The following is a 20,467-nucleotide window of genomic DNA, read 5'->3' on the forward strand; positions in this document are numbered from 1 at the left end:
CGAATTGGTAGAAAGATGCTGTTTTCTACTAATAGGATCTTTGGGTAGGTGTGGACCACTCATTGTGGTGGCCCACTTCAATGTATCCATTGGTGTGCCTTACACCAATGTGAGGAAGTATCTAAAACCCTTAACAGATATTTATCTGTTCAACCATAAGCGACAAATGTCATGCACAAGTGACTGTTGTCACTTGTGTGTGTAACCCCGTTACAGGTATGTTCAAGGAGTGGCTCAACATGGATCTGCATGAACAAGACGTTGAGGCCCGCATCAGCAAGTACTTCGTTGATTTTGACCGCCTCGTGGAGGAGAAGGGTTTCATTGGAGTGCTAGGCCGCAGTACGGGAGGACAAGTGCCAGACCGACAGAAGATGAAACTGCGTTGCCGCATCTTGGTGGAGAACCTCGCCCCAACGGTGCTGCAGGTGGATGTGAAGCGACTCGTCGAGATGACGCATCGGGATGCTCGTACTGACGATGTGCTCCTGTACCAGCTGATTGTGGAACGAGTGACGATGCAGCGCCATTTCCATCTGATGCAGAAGGAAACCAAGGAGCCGCGAGCTGCACCGAAGGCGCGAGCGGTGTCTGCGACTGTGGCGGCGAAGACGACTGCTGCTAAGGCTGAGATTGGTGGCATCACGAAGCCGAGGACAAGTGTGAAGGTCTCAGTAGAAGGTAAAGTAGTGTGCTGGGTCTGCAAGGGTGGACACAAGATGCGTGACTGCCCCACCGCCACTGATGCCGAGAAGGACGCAGCTGTGGCTGCGTGGCGTGAACAACGCAAGTCTCAACCCGAGCGCGCCAAGCACGTCACTGAACGCATGGGCAAGAAGGTGGTATTGGTCAACGGTATTCTGGAGATCCCGCTGTGTCCAGATACGGGGTCTGACCGCAATATCATCTCTCGCGACAATCTACATGAGCTGAAGGAGCTGGATGCGGAGGTGACTACTACGCCACTTCCTGAGGTTATTACTGTGAAGGCGACGGGAGGAGCAGAATTTGTATGCAGGGAAGGTACGAAGCTCGATCTGAAGCTGACCACGGCTGCAGGGCCGTTACATCACCCTCGCGTTCCGGTCATCGTGTTAGAAGGACCCGAGGACGAGTTCCTTTTGGGCCGAGTCACGCTGAAGGAGATTGGTATCGACATCGACCATCTCTTGGAGCAGATGGCGAGTGATGGAAGGGATGGTGAGATCATTGCTGCGGATGGGGATGATCTTCCCCCGGTGAAGGAGCTAATATTTGAAGCGGAGGGTGAGGATGTCTCAGCGGTAATGGATAATTTGGTGGAGCAGGCAGTCACCAACGGCTTCGCCGAAGAGCACGTGGAGGGTCTTCGGGGTCTGGTCCGCGAATTCCCTGATGTCTTCCGCCTCCATGTTGGGAATGATCTCGCTGCGGATGTGGAGTCTCTCGAGGTGCAGGTGGTGCCAGGGGCCACGCCATTCCGGTGCAAGTTGCGCAAGTATCCTGAGTGGCAGCGAGCATTTTTGCGCGAGCACGTCCAGCAGCTTATGGACGCTGGTTTGGTGAGGCGCAATAACGACAGTCGCTGGGCATCTGCTGCCCTGCCTGTCAAGAAGGCCAACGACGAGTACAGGTTGACTGTCGACTATCGCCCAGTCAACCGTCTTACAGTCCCACTTGCAGCAGCAACTCCGAATTTGGCGGTGGTTACGCAGAGCGTGAAGGGTGCATACGGCTTTGGGTCATTCGACTTGTTCAAGGGTTTTTGACAATTGCCATTATCCCCGGCCAGCCAAGAGCTCTTCAGTTTTCGTACGGAAGATGGCGTCTTTACTCCAACTCGGGTCCCTCAAGGTGCCTCCGATTCGGCGTTGCATTTCCAGGCGCAGATGCAAGATTGTTTTCGGTCCCTACTGTACAGTGCTGCACTGGTTTGGATTGATGACATCTTGCTATTCGCCCACAGCCCTGGTCAGGTTTTGGAGAAGCTCCGTGCATTTTTCATCATTCTCCGTCAGCGCAATCTCAAGCTTAACGCCAAGAAGTGCGAGTTATTCTCGAAGAAGGTCATCTGGTGCGGTAAAGTGATAGATGGTACCGGTATTGAGCACGACCCGTCCCGCCTACAAGCGCTGCAGAACATGTCCCTACCACCAACGGCTGCAGCTTTGCAGCATTTTCTGTGCGCGATTAACTGGCTCCGAGAATCTATGGTGGACTACGCGCGCACGGTAGCGCCATTACCACATAAGTTGGAAGTGGTTATGGCGGCACGAGGACGACGAAAGTCACGCCTTGCTGGAGTAGACCTTACGTGGACCAAGGACGATGGGACTTCTTTTCGTGAGGTGCTCAAGCCGCTTTCGAGCAAGTTATTTTTTTCCTGATCGCGATGCACATGTCTGTTTGTTCTCAGATGCATCAGCGTCCGGTTGGGTCGTAGTCCTCACCCAAGTGCGCGAGTGGACGGTAGATACTCCGGTTGAGGAACAAGTTCATGACATGCCGATTTGCCGCGGCGGAACGTTCACCAAGTCGCAGATCAATTGGTCCGTCGTCGAAAAGGAAGGCTACCCAATCGCCCGTGCCTGTGCTGACCTCGAGTATTTGCTGGACTGAGAGAAGGGGTTCCACATTTACTGTGATCACTCTAATCTCATCCAAAGTTTTGCGCCAGGACGAGAGGTAAGGCAGCACGTGAAGGGGAAGCTTCAGCGTTGGGCTCTGCGCATCACTGGGTGTCGCTACACGATCGAGCATATCCCGGGTGAGCACAACCTGTGGGCCGACATTGTTTCGCGCTGGGGGAAGCCTCCTTCAGAACCTGCAACGGTCAGCAGCGTAAGGGTGCACCATGTGACGACGCGCAGCGAGAGTGCAGTCTCACGACTCCGGCCGTGAGAAGACGGCTCGTTCAACCGGCCCACCGTCTCTGAAGTCAAGGTCATCCAAGCTCGTTGCAAAAAGGAGATACATCCTACTGCACGCATTGTTGATGGTCTTGTCACTGTTGGTGGGAAGATCTGGATTCCGTCGACGCCACAGTCGCTGCTGCTTCGAGTTTTTGTTATTGCCCATTGTGGTGTTCAAGGCCACAGGAGTGAACATGTGATGGCTGTGCAGTTGAGTGCGCGGTTCTTCATCACGAAGCTGGCCGCGAGGGTAGCCAAGTTTGTGCGTGAGTGTCTCCTGTGTAAGCATGTTAAAGGCGGCAAGATCATACAGCGTCCATGGACCACGGACCGAGAAGTCTCCGTGCGCAACGAGCGCCTTCATATGGACTATCTGTTCCTCGGAGACACGTACGGCCCGACTAAGTACGTGTTGGTGCTCAAGGATGAGCTAACGCATTTTTGTGAGCTGGTTCCAGCGGACTCTGCTGGCAGCGAGGTCGCGCCGCAGTTTGCACGCTATGCACAAGGAAGCTGCCACTCAGAAGGAGAAGAAGCGTCTCTACGAAATGGCGCGCGCGAAAGGCAGTGTCTGCAACTTTGAGGTGGGCGACTTCGTTCTCTGGTCGCGGGTGGACTCACGCTTGCAAGGGAACAAGCTACTTGTGCGATGGGTCGGCCCATTTCGCGTCCTCGAAGCTCGTCAGCACTCCTTCATCGTTGAGCACCTGATTACCAAGGACAAGGTCGAAGTGCATGGGTCCCGTCTCAAATGCTACTGTGATTCGTCACTGGATGTGACGGCCGAGCTCAAAGAACATGTTGCGAAACAAGGAATTGTGCTGGGGGTGCGGGCGATCGTTGATCACCGGAAACATCCGAGTGGGAAGTCCAGGTCGCTTGGATCGGACTGGAGGACGTCGAGAACTCGTGGGAGCCACTGCGGACCATCTACGCCGACGTTCCGACAAAGGTGCAGGAGTATATTGCCTCCAACACGATCACCGACCTCGGCTGGCTCCAGGTTGCACCTGTTCCCGAGGATTAATTCGGTTTTCGCTGTCCGAAGCGATGACTCAGCGCTGCAGGTTTTGGGGGCGGTGTGGGCATATCTCAGGATCCCAGTGCAACCTGCAGCCTGAGATCTCATGTAGCAAACAGTGTGCAACGACTTGTGTCGTTGCCGCACGTATGCGTGGCGTTGTGCGTCGACTCTGGCATGGCTACTAACAATACCGGCAATTTGTGTAACGGGCTGCAAGCCACTTGTGAATTTAACGGATAGGTTATCTGTTAAACGTTTTGGATACTTCCTCACATTGGTGTAAGACACACCGATGGATACATTGAAGTGGACCACCACAGTGAGTGGTCCACACCTACCCAAAGATCCTATTGGTAGAAAGCAGCATCTTTCTACCAATCAGAGTCATGCATATTAGCGGGGCTCTGACAGCCAGCCGCTGTCAACCCCTTCCATAGATGATAAACAGTTTTAGCAGATTTAGGAGGAAGATCAATTTACAAACAATACAGTTCTCATTTTACCTTAAACTAGCTACTTGGAGTCTTGTCTAAGTTAACTTATATTTGTGTATTCAAATATAATTAACCTAAGTAATTACTAAGTACTTACGCTTCCTCATACACGTTGCGCAACGTGTAAGCTAAAGTAGTGAGTCAAGTTAGACCCACTACACCTGGTAGCACTTTGTAGTCCGTCCAACGACCGACTGCTTGACGTTCGTACGCGGTGTACGAACGCGGAGCCGAGAACCACATGAGCACGGAGGTGCCCATAGAGAGCTCCAACACGCCTGCAACGCATGTTGCACGCGCTGACTGCCCCCACCTGTCCGACCCAGAGTGGGAGGCCCTCCAACGACTGTCAACAGTCATTGGAGAAGCGGCGATAGCTACAATGCTGCGTACGCTATCGCCGACGGAGCAACATGGTGTTGCTCTGGGATTCATCATGAAGGAGCAGCGTGACGCTGCTTCCTCAGTGACGGCGTCGTCAGGGACGACACCGCGTGCTCAACCATTAAAGTTGAGCGTAAGCAATTACGTGGGAAGAGAGGGCGAGCCTCTCCTCCGATGGCTTGTCGAACTCGACACAGCCATAGCGGCTCGACGCATCGTCAACCCGCTGTCGAAGGTCGCGTTCGCCATGTCCTGCCTTGGCGGACGCGCAAGGAGTTGGGCGTATGGACGCCGACTCTCCGATCCTACGTGCTTTAGCACGTACGAGATATTCAAAGAGGAGCTCAGACAAGCGTTTGAGCCTCCGCAAAATGAGTTCCGGTCGAGGGCGGAATTCCTCGACCTGCAACAGGGTAACCATGACGTCCATGCTTACGCGCAGCGTGCACAGTACTTGGTCTCGAACATCGTGACCAACCCGATAGACGAGGCGACCAAGGTCGTCACGTTCATGAAGGGACTGAGAGATGGGCCTGTGAAGACCTATCTCTTCCGAGAGTACCCGAGTACTCTCGAAGCTGCGATTACTCTCGCAATGCAAGAAGGGTTTAGCCTGCGGCAGACTAAACTGCATGCGAACGTGCCGAGGCCGCAACCGCGCCCGGTAGCGAGGCCGGGAGGTCCAGAACCAATGGACCTCTCGAACGCAACAACTGCTGGTTACCAGCAGCAGGGAGGTAACGTGCGATGCTTCCGTTGCGGAAGGATCGGTCACTTTGCACGGGAGTGCACAGCTCTCATGTCCCCTGGAGGTGGCTGTCGTGGCGATGCTAGGTATCACCGGGGACCAACAAAAAACGCGAACATCCAGTAGGCGCGGGGCGCCCTACTGGTAATGCAGTCACGCGTGCCGACATCGGACACGCGACACTGAGGACTGCAGCCCCTAGTGAGACCAGCTCTCACTGCAAGAAACAAGATGACAGGCCGAACCTAGTCATCTTGAAGGTTTACTCGAAGAGAGCGAGTGACTCTCTTCGAGCTTTGGTAGATTCAGGCGCGTCGAACAACTTTGTTCGACTACGAAGCCTGTCGAGACTTGACTTCGAGGAGGTAGATACACCTCGAAGTCTTCTGGAGGTACGACTGGCAACAGGTGCCATCGTGAAGACTGAGAAGCGCGTCGTGAACGTGCGCTTCTCGTACAAACAACGAGTGTTTGTCGAACACTTTATCGTCCTGGACCTGGACGATAAGTTCGACGTAGTAATGGGCATGCCGTGGCTTGCACGGCATGATCCGGTGATAGACTGGAAGAAGCGCACGCTCGTGCGCTTCGGACGCGACAGCGGAACAGAGAGCGATGGCCCTGTTACCGCGGCCCACCAGTCGAGACAGCGCTTTATGCTGCTGTCCCGGAGTGCCAAGAAGTGCGCGAGGGCGCGCACAGTGAGACCCACGTCGGCAATGATGCCGACGTCGGAAGACAAAAGATGTGTTGGTTCCGGGAACCAACACCCACGTTCAAGCGTGTAGGGACAGTCCCTGACCCGAAGCGGTCAGGTCGACAACGACGCGTCGGCTCCGGGAGCCGACGCACCCTCGGTCATGAGGGGCTCCGCCAATGAATGGCGTCGAGGTGACGAAGGCGTGTCAACTCCGGGAGTTGACGCTGCAAACAGTGCGGACGGTTGCAAACGTACCGCACTGACGCAATTTGCATGCTGTCGTGCAGCCGGGCTGCACGACGAAGCGCCATGCGATCAAGCCGGGCTTGATATCGCGCGCCCGCAGACAGGGTCCGCCGGCGAACAACTGTCCACGGCCGGGCCTGGACCAGAAGAACAACTGTGCGGAGCCCAGCTCCGCACAACAAGAAGACGGCGCAAGCGGAAAACGCTGCGCAAGTCTCGGTCCGGGACCGAGACGCTACAAGAACTGTCTGCCGGGCAGACTGCGGCGGTGACGCCAAATGTCAAGACGCTAAGCGTCTTGACGCGCACCGATACTGGATTCCAGTATCGTGACATGGAACTCGCTAGTCCTCCGACGACGGCGTCGGAGTTGACTTCGCTTCCAGCCATGAGCTGGAAGCGCTTCACGCGCGACTTGCACGATGGACGCATCGAGCAAGTCTGCGTTCTTTCGGACAGCGAAAGAACGGCGAGCGAGAGCGAAGAGCTGAGGCAGCTCTTCATGGGAAGTACCACTGAGGGTGAAGACACTCTCAGTGCGAAGACGAAGCGAGAGCGCTTCGAGGAACAAGGTTGGGACTCGCTGAAGTCGAGTCCCTATTACGAATTGTTGAGGGAGTACAAAGACGTACTCCCGGAAGACATTTCTGCGGAGCTTCCGCAGGATAAGGGCATTCAGCACGAGATTGATCTCGTGCCGGGCACGAAGTACTGTGTCACGCGGCAGTGGCCACTGCCGCGAGAGCAAGTGAAAGCGATCGACGACTTCTTTGAAAGTCGTCGTAAAGCAGGACAAGTGCGGGAATCAAAGTCCCCGCACAGTGCTCCGACGTTCTGTGTCAAGAAGCCACAGGGCGGATGGCGCATCGTTCATGCCTACAACAAGCTGAACGATGCGACGGTACCGGCGCAGACGCCGATACCACGAAAAGATGTTATCATCGATTCGATGGCCGGGAGCACCGTTTACAGTGCTCTCGACTTGCGAGATGGATTTTATCAAATCCTAATGCGTGAGAGCGATATCCCTCTCACGGCAGTGAGCACGACAAGCGGCATGCTCTGGGAATGGCTAGTAATGCCACAGGGGCTTAAGAATGCCCCTGTGACTTTCAACAGGTGCGTGACGCACTTGTTGCGCTCGGTGCGCGACTTCGCACCGAGCTACTTCGATGATGTATTCATCCACAGCCAGACTGTGGACGGGAAGGCCGACGTAGAGATGCACAGCGTGCATCTCCGGAAGCTACTTGAGCTGATGCGAAAACATAGGCTCTACGCGAACCTGAAGAAGTGTATCTTCGGGGCGAGATACCCGTCCTCGGGTGTCTCGTAGGGAAGAATGGTGTTCGCCCTGACCCGGAAAAGGTCAGAGTGATCAATGAATGGCCAACGCCTTCAAGTGTCAAGGAACCGAGGCTGTAGTGGGTCTAACTTGAGTCACTACTTTAGCTTACACGTTGCGCAACGTGTATGAGGAAGCGTAACTACTTAGTAATTACTTAGGTTAATTATATTTGAATACACAAATATAAGTTAACTTAGACAAGACTCCAAGTAGCTAGTTTAAGGTAAAATGAGAACTGTATTGCTTGTAGATTGATCTTCCTCTAATATCTGCTAAAAACTGTTTATCATCTATGAAAGGGTTGACAGCGGCTGGCTGTCAGAGCCCCGCTAATATGCATGACTCTGATTGGTAGAAAGATGCTGCTTTCTACCAATAGGATCTTTGGGTAGGTGTGGACCACTCACTGTGGTGGTCCACTTCAATGTATCCATCGGTGTGTCTTACACCAATGTGAGGAAGTATCCAAAACGTTTAACAGATAACCTATCCGTTAAATTCACAAGTGGCTTGCAGCCACTTGTACGTGTAACCCCGTTACACCATCCCCCCTTAAGGTTAGACGCGCGGGGTCTCCGCACGTCAATCTTCGGAATTGACCATTCGTCAATTCTCCGCGTTTGGAGAAGAAACCCGCGCTCATTCAACGATGAGCGCGCCACAGAAGAAGACCTCGAAGTCGGTGGGGAGTCATCTCTCCATCGACGACTACTTCGAGCGTCAGAAGGCGAAGTACGGCGACGTCGTCGACTTCGACGACGACGATGAAGACATGGAGGGCGAGGAGGACTCGCCCTCAAAGCGTAAAGACTCAGTGTCGAGCGAATCGCTCGACCCTCACGCCAAGAACGTTCGCCCGCGTGAAGGGGACGAATCGGACGCTTCGAGTTCGAAGCGTTCGCGTACTGAGAGCGATACCCCACTCGCTTCCGCTGGGGCTCTCAGTACTCCGCGCTGCTGCTGCAGCGCGTGATGTCAAAGCTCAGGCTCTCGCGCGCTGCGTCTGCAGCGCGCGATCCGTGGATGCCGTCCGCGTCCGAGATCGCGGACCGGTATGGGAACTCGGTACCTCCGAATGAGGTGCCGCTGTACGTATGCAGCGCCATCAAAGATGACGCTGTGGCTGCCGAGCTGCACTTTGATGCGGAAACGCATCAAAGGCGCGATTACTACATCGGACTCTTTCATGATCTCCGATGGTTTCAAAGCAAGAAGACCTCTTCTCGCAGCAAAGTGCCCGAATGGCAGGCACTTTGTCAAAGCTGGAACGCCTTTGTTGAAAACTTCAACAAGAGGCCGAGTGCTTACCGTGATCGGATTAAGCAAGCGCGTGATCGCTTCGAGACGTACTCGAAGCGTGGAAAGCTGGAGCAACTTCATGTTGCTGCTGAGGAGGCAAATGTGCCGTGCGCTGTGCCCGAGGGCTTTCAGTGCACGAAGTGCTTCAGGCGCGGTCCGCTTGAGCGACCGCGACCTGAACGGGTACACGTCGTTCCGTGTGCCCGAGCGTCTCAAGAGCTCCGTGCTAAGTTCTTAGCACGTGAGGGTTCGGGCGCTAGCGATGATCGCAGCGCTCGTGTTACTTCCGCTGCGCCAGCGCGTACTGCTCTTCGTACGCCCTCACCATTTCCGGAACGTCCTCCACCAAGACGTTCCGCGGCTCCCATGTATCTCGATGGGGAGGAAATCCTCTCCAACGAATACGAAAACGAGCCCCTTGAGGGTTCGTATTCGGGATACTATGGTCAACAATCCGCTCAACAATCCAGCGGGTTGAGCCGCGGGCGTCACGGATCGGCGGTGGCGGGGTGGGAACACGCCCGGGTATGATCAGCCCCGGGCTGATCAGTATGCGCCTCTCTACGACCGGGTGACCGTCGTGGAGCGTCTGCAGGGCGCTGAGTTCGCCGCCCTGAAACAGGAGCTGGCGAACCAGAAGGCCCAAGTCGCGGCGGTCTCGCAGACCGCCTCGAATATCCAGGTCGAGCTGGGGACCCAGATGAGGGTTGCTCCAGCGCGTCCGCGCGCTGGAGGAGAGGTTGCTCGTCGCCGAGGCCAAGTCCTCCGCTTCTGCCTCGGCTCCTGCCGAGGCTTCGGGTCAGCCGAGCTAGATGGCTCGTGCTGCAGGTATGGCTTCAGCCGTCCGACGTAAAAGGTCGGATGGAGGCGCATGCTAGACGGTATGTCTAGCGTGTATGCGTTGCCGTGCCGTGCCAACACAGTGAACGGCCCGATGAAGCGCGGAGCAAGCTTGCTTGCTCCGAAATCCGAAACTGCATGTCTAGGCAGGTTTTGTGTAGCTAACAAAACTAATGAACCAACTTTAAATTCATTTGTGTTGCCTCTGCCCGCATTGTCTGCGTTCAGCTTCTGTTGATCAACAGAAGCTGCTATAGTGTCTTGGACAAACCGAATCACGGCTTGTCTTTTGGTGATGAAACTGATTGCATCCGAGCTGAAGTCATTCAGCTCGCTCTCCGCTAGAGGCCCGGCCTCTGCGTGGTTCTTTGCGGTGTCTGCGCCCTGCGCAGACCCGTGGTCGTTAAGCCATGTTGTTAGGGGAGTCTGCGCCCTGCGCAGACTCATGTGGTTTGTCCATTGTTGCAGCTGACACTGTGCAAGTGTCAGCGGTTTTCTGCGGCTGCTGTATTGCAGTCGTAGATCCTCCCCCACTTAAAGTGGGAGCCATCACTCCGAGTAAACTCGGTAGACGTGGATGCCGCATGGCATTCACGTAGAACGGTGTATGCCCGGTCGAGGCATGCACTGAGTTGTTGATGGCAAACTCTGCCATCGATAAGCACTCGCTCCAGTATTGGAACGAGTGAGCGTAGCTCTTCAACATATCGACGAGCACGCGATTCACGCGCTCGGTTTGACCGTCCGTCTGCGGATGATCCGCAGTCGACATGGAAAGCTGGCTCCCAAGAAGTGTAAACACTTCTTGCCACAGGTGCGCTGTGAAGCGCGGGTCTCTGTCCGACACGATGTCGGACGGCATGCCATGGTGTTTGAACACCATGTCGACGAGCAGACGGGCCGTCTGCTTCGCGGTCACCTTTGCTGGCACCGCAGCAAGATGTACCATCTTGCTGAAACGGTCTACAAAGACCACAACACCGGTGTTCCCTCCGCTATCCGGGGAAGACCAAAGGTGAAGTCCAAAGACATGGACTTCCAACACTCCGACGGAGTCGGTAGTGATTGCAGTGGAGCCTGCGCGAATGGCGCAGGCTTCACGCGTTGGCATACCTCGCAAGCACGGATGTACTTGCGCACCCACTTATACTGGTGGTGCCAGTAGAAGTCGCGCGTGAGAAGGACGTAAGTCTTCTCACGTCCGAGATGTCCCGCAGTCGGGGCATCGTGATACTCGTACATGATCCTGAGTTGCAGGTCATGGTCATTTGGCACGACAACGCGATCCGCGTTGTCGTCGACTGCGTTGTAAAGTAGCCGTCCGTCGTGCACATGAAAGCGGTGTGCACGCGCTCGAAGGTGCTTGGGCAGCTTCTGACGGGACTTGTCAGAAGACGCTGTGCCATAGGCCAGCAAGAGCTTCGCGTCCGCGTCGTGCGCGTACGCGGCCTTCACATCGTCCAACAGAGACGATGTGGGTGTGCTCGTTCGCATGGCGTCAATGGCATTGACGTCAGCAGCTTCTGCGTAGTCCGGCCGACGTGATAACGCGTCGGCCACCACATTCAATCTTCCGGGTTTGTATTCGACCCGGAAGTTATATTCTGCAAAGAATGAGAGCCATCTCGCCATTCTTTGTGATATGTGTGGCGACTTCACTGCGGTGCGCAGTGATGCATGGTCGGTGTAGACCACAAATGGTCTACTCCCAAGCAAATACACTCGGAACTTTGCGAGTGCATACTTCATGGCAAGGAGTTCCTTGTCATGCACCGGATAGTTGCGCTCAGCTGGCTTCAGCTGACGCGATTGGTAGTAGACGACGCGATCACGGCCCTCGTGATCGTGCTGCATCAACGCGCATCCGACCGCGAAATCGGATGCGTCACACACTACGTGAAATGGGCGATCTTGGTCAGCCACTGCCAAGATCGGCGCCTCAGTCAAGCCCCGCTTGACTGCATCGAATGCCTTTTGGCAATCGGGTGTCCAATTCCACACAGCTTCTTTCTTAAGAAGCTGTGGCAGCGGGCGGATCTTGCCCGCATAGTCTTCCACGTACTTGCACAAGTACGTGGCCAAGCCAAGGAACTGCCTCAGTTCCTTGACACTTGAAGGCGTTGGCCATTCATTGATCACTCTGACCTTTTCCGGGTCAGGGCGAACACCATTCTTCCCTACGAGACACCCGAGGACGGGTATCTCGCCCCGAAGATACACTTCTTCAGGTTCGCGTAGAGCCTATGTTTTCGCATCAGCTCAAGTAGCTTCCGGAGATGCACGCTGTGCATCTCTACGTCGGCCTTCCCGTCCACAGTCTGGCTGTGGATGAATACATCATCGAAGTAGCTCGGTGCGAAGTCGCGCACCGAGCGCAACAAGTGCGTCACGCACCTGTTGAAAGTCACAGGGGCATTCTTAAGCCCCTGTGGCATTACTAGCCATTCCCAGAGCATGCCGCTTGTCGTGCTCACTGCCGTGAGAGGGATATCGCTCTCACGCATTAGGATTTGATAAAATCCATCTCGCAAGTCGAGAGCACTGTAAACGGTGCTCCCGGCCATCGAATCGATGATAACATCTTTTCGTGGTATCGGCGTCTGCGCCGGTACCGTCGCATCGTTCAGCTTGTTGTAGGCATGAACGATGCGCCATCCGCCCTGTGGCTTCTTGACACAGAACGTCGGAGCACTGTGCGGGGACTTTGATTCCCGCACTTGTCCTGCTTTACGACGACTTTCAAAGAAGTCGTCGATCGCTTTCACTTGCTCTCGCGGCAGTGGCCACTGCCGCGTGACACAGTACTTCGTGCCCGGCACGAGATCAATCTCGTGCTGAATGCCCTTATCCTGCGGAAGCTCCGCAGGAATGTCTTCCGGGAGTACGTCTTTGTACTCCCTCAACAATTCGTAATAGGGACTCGACTTCAGCGAGTCCCAACCTTGTTCCTCGAAGCGCTCTCGCTTCGTCTTCGCACTGAGAGTGTCTTCACCCTCAGTGGTACTTCCCATGAAGAGCTGCCTCAGCTCTTCGCTCTCGCTCGCCGTTCTTTCGCTGTCCGAAAGAACGCAGACTTGCTCGATGCGTCCATCGTGCAAGTCGCGCGTGAAGCGCTTCCAGCTCATGGCTGGAAGCGAAGTCAACTCCGACGCCGTCGTCGGAGGACTAGCGAGTTCCATGTCACGATACTGGAATCCAGTATCGGTGCGCGTCAAGACGCTTAGCGTCTTGACATTTGGCGTCACCGCCGCAGTCTGCCCGGCAGACAGTTCTTGTAGCGTCTCGGTCCCGGACCGAGACTTGCGCAGCGTTTTCCGCTTGCGCCGTCTTCTTGTTGTGCGGAGCCCGGCTCCGCACAGTTGTTCTTCTGGTCCAGGCCCGGCCGTGGACAGTTGTTCGCCGGCGGACCCTGTCTGCGGGCGCGCGATATCAAGCCCGGCTTGATCGCATGGCGCTTCGTCGTGCAGCCCGGCTGCACGACAGCATGCAAATTGCGTCAGTGCGGTACGTTTGCAACCGTCCGCACTGTTTGCAGCGTCAACTCCCGGAGTTGACACGCCTTCGTCACCTCGACGCCATTCATTGGCGGAGCCCCTCATGACCGAGGGTGCGTCGGCTCCCGGAGCCGACGCGTCGTTGTCGACCTGACCGCTTCGGGTCAGGGACTGTCCCTTACACGCTTGAACGTGGGTGTTGGTTCCCGGAACCAACACATCTTTTTCTTCCGACGTCGGCATCATTGCCGACGTGGGTCTCACTTGTGCGCGCCCTCGCGCACTTCTTGGGGCACTCCGGGACAGCAGCATAAAGCGCTGTCTCGACTGGTGGGCCGCGGTAACAGGGCCATCGCTCTCTGTTCCGCTGTCGCGTCCGAAGCGCACGAGCGTGCGCTTCTTCCAGTCTATCACCGGATCATGCCGTGCAAGCCACGGCATGCCCATTACTACGTCGAACTTATCGTCCAGGTCCAGGACGATAAAGTGTTCGACAAACACTCGTTGTTTGTACGAGAAGCGCACGTTCACGACGCGCTTCTCAGTCTTCACGATGGCACCTGTTGCCAGTCGTACCTCCAGAAGACTTCGAGGTGTATCTACCTCCTCGAAGTCAAGTCTCGACAGGCTTCGTAGTCGAACAAAGTTGTTCGACGCGCCTGAATCTACCAAAGCTCGAAGAGAGTCACTCGCTCTCTTCGAGTAAACCTCAAGATGACTAGGTTCGGCCTGTCATCTTGTTTCTTACAGTGAGAGCTGGTCTCACTAGGGGCTGCAGTCCTCAGTGTCGCGTGTCCGATGTCGGCACGCGTGACTGCATTACCAGTAGGGCGCCCCGCGCCTACTGGATGTTCGCGTTTTTGTTGGTCCCCGGTGATACCTAGCATCGCCACGACAGCCACCTCCAGGGGACATGAGAGCTGTGCACTCCCGTGCAAAGTGACCGATCCTTCCGCAACGGAAGCATCGCACGTTACCTCCCTGCTGCTGGTAACCAGCAGTTGTTGCGTTCGAGAGGTCCATTGGTTCTGGACCTCCCGGCCTCGCTACCGGGCGCGGTTGCGGCCTCGGCACGTTCGCATGCAGTTTAGTCTGCCGCAGGCTAAACCCTTCTTGCATTGCGAGAGTAATCGCAGCTTCGAGAGTACTCGGGTACTCTCGGAAGAGATAGGTCTTCACAGGCCCATCTCTAAGCCCCTTCATGAACGTGACGACCTTGGTCGCCTCATCAATCGGGTTAGTCACGATATTTGATACCAAATATCGTGCGCGCTGCGCGTAAGCATGGACGTCATGCTTACCCTGCTGAAGGTCGAGGAACTCCGCCCTCGACCGGAACTCGTTTGCGGGGGGCTCAAACGCTTGTTTGAGCTCCTCTTTGAACACTTCGTACGTGCTGAAGCACGTAGGATCGGAGAGTCGGCGTCCATACGCCCAACTCCTTGCGCGTCCGCCAAGGCAGGACATGGCGAACGCGACCTTCGACAGCGGGTTGACGATGCGTCGAGCCGCTATGGCTGTGTCGAGTTCGACAAGCCATCGGAGGAGAGGCTCGCCCTCTCTTCCCACGTAATTGCTTACGCTCAACTTTAATGGTTGAGCACGCGGTGTCGTCCCTGACGACGCCGTCACTGAAGCAGCGTCACGCTGCTCCTTCATGATGAATCCCAGAGCAACACCATGTTGCTCCGTCGGCGATAGCGTACGCAGCATTGTAGCTATCGCCGCTTCTCCAATGACTGTTGACAGTCGTTGGAGGGCCTCCCACTCTGGGTCGGACAGGTGGGGGCAGTCAGCGCGTGCAACATGCGTTGCAGGCGTGTTGGAGCTCTCTATGGGCACCTCCGTGCTCATGTGGTTCTCGGCTCCGCGTTCGTACACCGCGTACGAACGTCAAGCAGTCGGTCGTTGGACGGACTACAAAGTGCTACCAGGTGTAGTGGGTCTAACTTGACTCACTACTTTAGCTTACACGTTGCGCAACGTGTATGAGGAAGCGTAAGTACTTAGTAATTACTTAGGTTAATTATATTTGAATACACAAATATAAGTTAACTTAGACAAGACTCCAAGTAGCTAGTTTAAGGTAAAATGAGAACTGTATTGTTTGTAAATTGATCTTCCTCCTAAATCTGCTAAAACTGTTTATCATCTATGGAAGGGGTTGACAGCGGCTGGCTGTCAGAGCCCCGCTAATATGCATGACTCTGATTGGTAGAAAGATGCTGCTTTCTACCAATAGGATCTTTGGGTAGGTGTGGACCACTCACTGTGGTGGTCCACTTCAATGTATCCATCTGTGTGTCTTACACCAATGTGAGGAAGTATCCAAAACGTTTAACAGATAACCTATCTGTTAAATTCACAAGTGGCTTGCAGCCACTTGTACGTGTAACCCCGTTACAGAGGCAGTTCCTTGGCTTGGCCACGTACTTGCGCAAATACGTGGAGGGTTACGCGGGCAAGATCCGCCCGCTGTCACAGCTTCTTAAGAAAGAAGCTGTGTGGAATTGGACACCCGATTGCCAAAAGGCATTCGATGCAGTCAAGCGGGGCTTGACTGAGGCGCCGATCTTGGCAGTGGCTGACCAAGATCGCCCATTTCACGTAGTGTGTGACGCATCCGATTTCGCGGTCGGATGCGCGTTGATGCAGCACGATCACGAGGGCCGTGATCGCGTCGTCTACTACCAATCGCGTCAGCTGAAGCCAGCTGAGCGCAACTATCCGGTGCATGACAAGGAACTCCTTGCCATGAAGTATGCACTCGCAAAGTTCCGAGTGTATTTGCTTGGGAGTAGACCATTTGTGGTCTACACCGACCATGCATCACTGCGCACCGCAGTGAAGTCGCCACACATATCACAAAGAATGGCGAGATGGCTCTCATTCTTTGCAGAATATAACTTCCGGGTCGAATACAAACCCGGAAGATTGAATGTGGTGGCCGACGCGTTATCACGTCGGCCGGACTACGCAGAAGCTGCTGACGTCAATGCCATTGACGCTATGCGAACGAGCACACCCACGTCGTCTCTGTTGGACGATGTGAAGGCCGCGTACGCGCACGACGCGGACGCGAAGCTCTTGCTGGCCTATGGCACAGCGCCTTCTGACAAGTCCCGTCAGAAGCTGCCCAAGCACCTTCGAGCGCGTGCACACCGCTTTCATGTGCACGACGGACGGCTACTTTACAACGCAGTCGACGACAACGCGGATCGCGTTGTCGTGCCAAATGACCATGACCTGCAACTCAGGATCATGTACGAGTATCACGATGCCCCGACTGCGGGACATCTCGGACGTGAGAAGACTTACGTCCTTCTCACGCGCGACTTCTACTGGCACCACCAGTATAAGTGGGTGCGCAAGTACATCCGTGCTTGCGAGGTATGCCAACGCGTGAAGCCTGCGCCATTCGCGCAGGCTCCACTGCAATCACTACCGACTCCGTCGGAGTGTTGGAAGTCCATGTCTTTGGACTTCACCTTTGGTCTTCCCCCGGATAGCGGAGGGAACACCGGTGTTGTGGTCTTTGTAGACCGTTTCAGCAAGATGGTACATCTTGCTGCGGTGCCAGCAAAGGTGACCGCGAAGCAGACGGCCCGTCTGCTCGTCGACATGGTGTTCAAACACCATGGCATGCCGTCCGACATCGTGTCGGACAGAGACCCGCGCTTCACAGCGCACCTGTGGCAAGAAGTGTTTACACTTCTTGGGAGCCAGCTTTCCATGTCGACTGCGGATCATCCGCAGACGGACGGTCAAACCGAGCGCGTGAATCGCGTGCTCGTCGATATGTTGAAGAGCTACGCTCACTCGTTCCAATACTGGAGCGAGTGCTTATCGATGGCAGAGTTTGCCATCAACAACTCAGTGCATGCCTCGACCGGGCATACACCGTTCTACGTGAATGCCATGCGGCATCCACGTCTACCGAGTTTACTCGGAGTGATGGCTCCCACTTTAAGTGGGGGAGGATCTACGACTGCAATACAGCAGCCGCAGAAAACCGCTGACACTTGCACAGTGTCAGCTGCAACAATGGACAAACCACATGAGTCTGCGCAGGGCGCAGACTCCCCCAACAACATGGCCAACGACCACGGGTCTGCGCAGGGCGCAGACACCGCAAAAAACCACGCAGAGGCCGGGCCTCTAGCGGAGAGCGAGCTGAATGACTTCAGCTCGGATGCAATCAGTTTCATCACCAAAAGACAAGCCGTGATTCGGTTTGTCCAAGACACTATAGCAGCTTCTGTTGATCAACAGAAGCTGAACGCAGACAATGCGGGCAGAGGCAACACAAATGAATTTAAAGTTGGTTCATTAGTTTTGTTAGCTACACAAAACCTGCCTAGACATGCAGTTTCGGATTTCGGAGCAAGCAAGCTTGCTCCGCGCTTCATCGGGCCGTTCACTGTGTTGGCACGGCACGGCAACGCATACACGCTAGACATACCGTCTAGCATGCGCCTCCATCCGACCTTTTACGTCGGACGGCTGAAGCCATACCTGCAGCACGAGCCATCTAGCTCGGCTGACCCGAAGCCTCGGCAGGAGCCGAGGCAGAAGCGGAGGACTTGGCCTCGGCGACGAGCAACCTCTCCTCCAGCGCGCGGACGCGCTGGAGCAACCCCTTCATCTGGGTCCCCAGCTCGACCTGGATATTCGAGGCGGTCTGCGAGACCGCCGCGACTTGGGCCTTCTGGTTCGCCAGCTCCTGTTTCAGGGCGGCGAACTCAGCGCCCTGCAGACGCTCCACGACGGTCACCCGGTCGTAGAGAGGCGCATACTGATCAGCCCGGGGCTGATCATACCCGGGGCGTGTTCCCACCCCCGCCACCGCCGATCCGTGACGCCCGCGGCTCAACCCGCTGGATTGTTGAGCGGATTGTTGACCATAGTATCCCGAATACGAACCCTCAAGGGGCTCGTTTTCGTATTCGTTGGAGAGGATTTCCTCCCCATCGAGATACATGGGAGCCGCGGAACGTCTTGGTGGAGGACGTTCCGGAAATGGTGAGGGCGTACGAAGAGCAGTACGCGCTGGCGCAGCGGAAGTAACACGAGCGCTGCGATCATCGCTAGCGCCCGAACCCTCACGTGCTAAGAACTTAGCACGGAGCTCTTTGAGACGCTCGGGCACACGGAACGACGTGTACCCGTTCAGGTCGCGGTCGCTCAAGCGGACCGCGCCTGGGAAGCACTTCGTGCACTGAAAGCCCTCGGGCACAGCGCACGGCACATTTGCCTCCTCAGCAGCAACATGAAGTTGCTCCAGCTTTCCACGCTTCGAGTACGTCTCGAAGCGATCACGCGCTTGCTTAATCCGATCACGGTAAGCACTCGGCCTCTTGTTGAAGTTTTCAACAAAGGCGTTCCAGCTTTGACAAAGTGCCTGCCATTCGGGCACTTTGCTGCGAGAAGAGGTCTTCTTGCTTTGAAACCATCGGAGATCATGAAAGAGTCCGATGTAGTAATCGCGCCTTTGATGCGTTTCCGCATCAAAGTGCAGCTCGGCAGCCACAGCGTCATCTTTGATGGCGCTGCATACGTACAGCGGCACCTCATTCGGAGGTACCGAGTTCCCATACCGGTCCGCGATCTCGGACGCGGACGGCATCCACGGATCGCGCGCTGCAGACGCAGCGCGCGGAGAGCCTTGAGCTTTGACATCACGCGCTGCAGCAGCAGCGCGCGGAGTACTGAGAGCCCCAGCGGAAGCGAGTGGGGTATCGCTCTCAGTACGCGAACGCTTCGAACTCGAAGCGTCCGATTCGTCCCCTTCACGCGGGCGAACGTTCTTGGCGTGAGGGTCGAGCGATTCGCTCGACACTGAGTCTTTACGCTTTGAGGGCGAGTCCTCCTCGCCCTCCATGTCTTCATCGTCGTCGTCGAAGTCGACGACGTCGCCGTACTTCGCCTTCTGACGCTCGAAGTAGTCGTCGATGGAGAGATGACTCCCCACCGACTTCGAGGTCTTCTTCTGTGGCGCGCTCATCGTTGAATGAGCGCGGGTTTCTTCTCCAAACGCGGAGAATTGACGAATGGTCAATTCCGAAGATTGACGTGCGGAGACCCCGCGCGTCTAACCTTAAGGGGGGATGGTGTAACGGGGTTACACGTACAAGTGGCTGCAAGCCACTTGTGAATTTAACGGATAGGTTATCTGTTAAACGTTTTGGATACTTCCTCACATTGGTGTAAGACACACCGATGGATACATTGAAGTGGACCACCACAGTGAGTGGTCCACACCTACCCAAAGATCCTATTGGTAGAAAGCAGCATCTTTCTACCAATCAGAGCCATGCATATTAGCGGGGCTCTGACAGCCAGCCGCTGTCAACCCTTTCATAGATGATAAACAGTTTTTAGCAGATATTAGAGGAAGATCAATCTACAAGCAATACAGTTCTCATTTTACCTTAAACTAGCTACTTGGAGTCTTGTCTAAGTTAACTTATATTTGTGTATTCAAATATAATTAACCTAAGTAATTACTAAGTAGTTACGCTTCCTCATACACGTTGCGCAACGTGTAAGCTAAAGTAGTGAGTCAAGTTAGACCCACTACAATTTGCTACAAATCTGCGTAGGACACAGGCCAAGAGGACACGACGGACAAGGGCCAAGAACGCGCCCTCTGGCCAAGGTAGTGTAGCTACTCAGTTTGATTCTCAGCTTTTCATTTCAATCAATCAATCACTCTATAATTTGCTCTCAAGGTGCAAAGTGTCATATAGTGAAAAAAAGATCAATCGACACTCTTCAGATCATAACAATTACGTCGCTTCTGGAGTCTCCTGTATGGCGTGGCGGAAACTTTAAGAATGAGTGGCGGTGGTTGAGATCAACGGAGGCGCGTCCTGGCGGAACTACTTCGAAGTACGCGAAAACAAATATCGTCCAATACCGCTGAAGGTGTCTTCATTTATAACTAATCAGATCGAAAAAAGCTCTCTTTTTGACGGAGATAGGCCAAAAATACGATTT

The 20,467-nt window shown here is 55.0% G+C and overlaps 2 protein-coding genes across 2 annotated transcripts; both read left to right on the plus strand.

Annotated features, from left to right (window-relative positions):
- Positions 1-218: 218 nt before the first annotated feature.
- Positions 219-1,748, plus strand: IUM83_01442 (uncharacterized protein; the record flags this gene model as incomplete). Its single annotated transcript, XM_067925297.1, has 1 exon — positions 219-1,748. One exon carries the CDS (start codon positions 219-221, stop codon positions 1,746-1,748), a length of 1,530 nt encoding a protein of 509 aa, XP_067797391.1.
- A 1,643-nt stretch (positions 1,749-3,391) lies between these two features.
- Positions 3,392-3,918, plus strand: IUM83_01443 (uncharacterized protein; the record flags this gene model as incomplete). Its single annotated transcript, XM_067925298.1, has 2 exons — positions 3,392-3,718; positions 3,787-3,918. The coding sequence occupies 2 exons, from the start codon at positions 3,392-3,394 to the stop codon at positions 3,916-3,918; spliced, it is 459 nt and encodes a 152-aa protein (XP_067797200.1).
- Between the last annotated feature and the right edge of the window lie 16,549 nt (positions 3,919-20,467).

The sequence above is a fragment of the Phytophthora cinnamomi genome (genome assembly GCF_018691715.1).
Source record: "Phytophthora cinnamomi strain GKB4 chromosome Unknown Contig14, whole genome shotgun sequence".
In the NCBI taxonomy this organism is placed as follows: Eukaryota; Oomycota; class Peronosporomycetes; order Peronosporales; family Peronosporaceae; genus Phytophthora; species Phytophthora cinnamomi.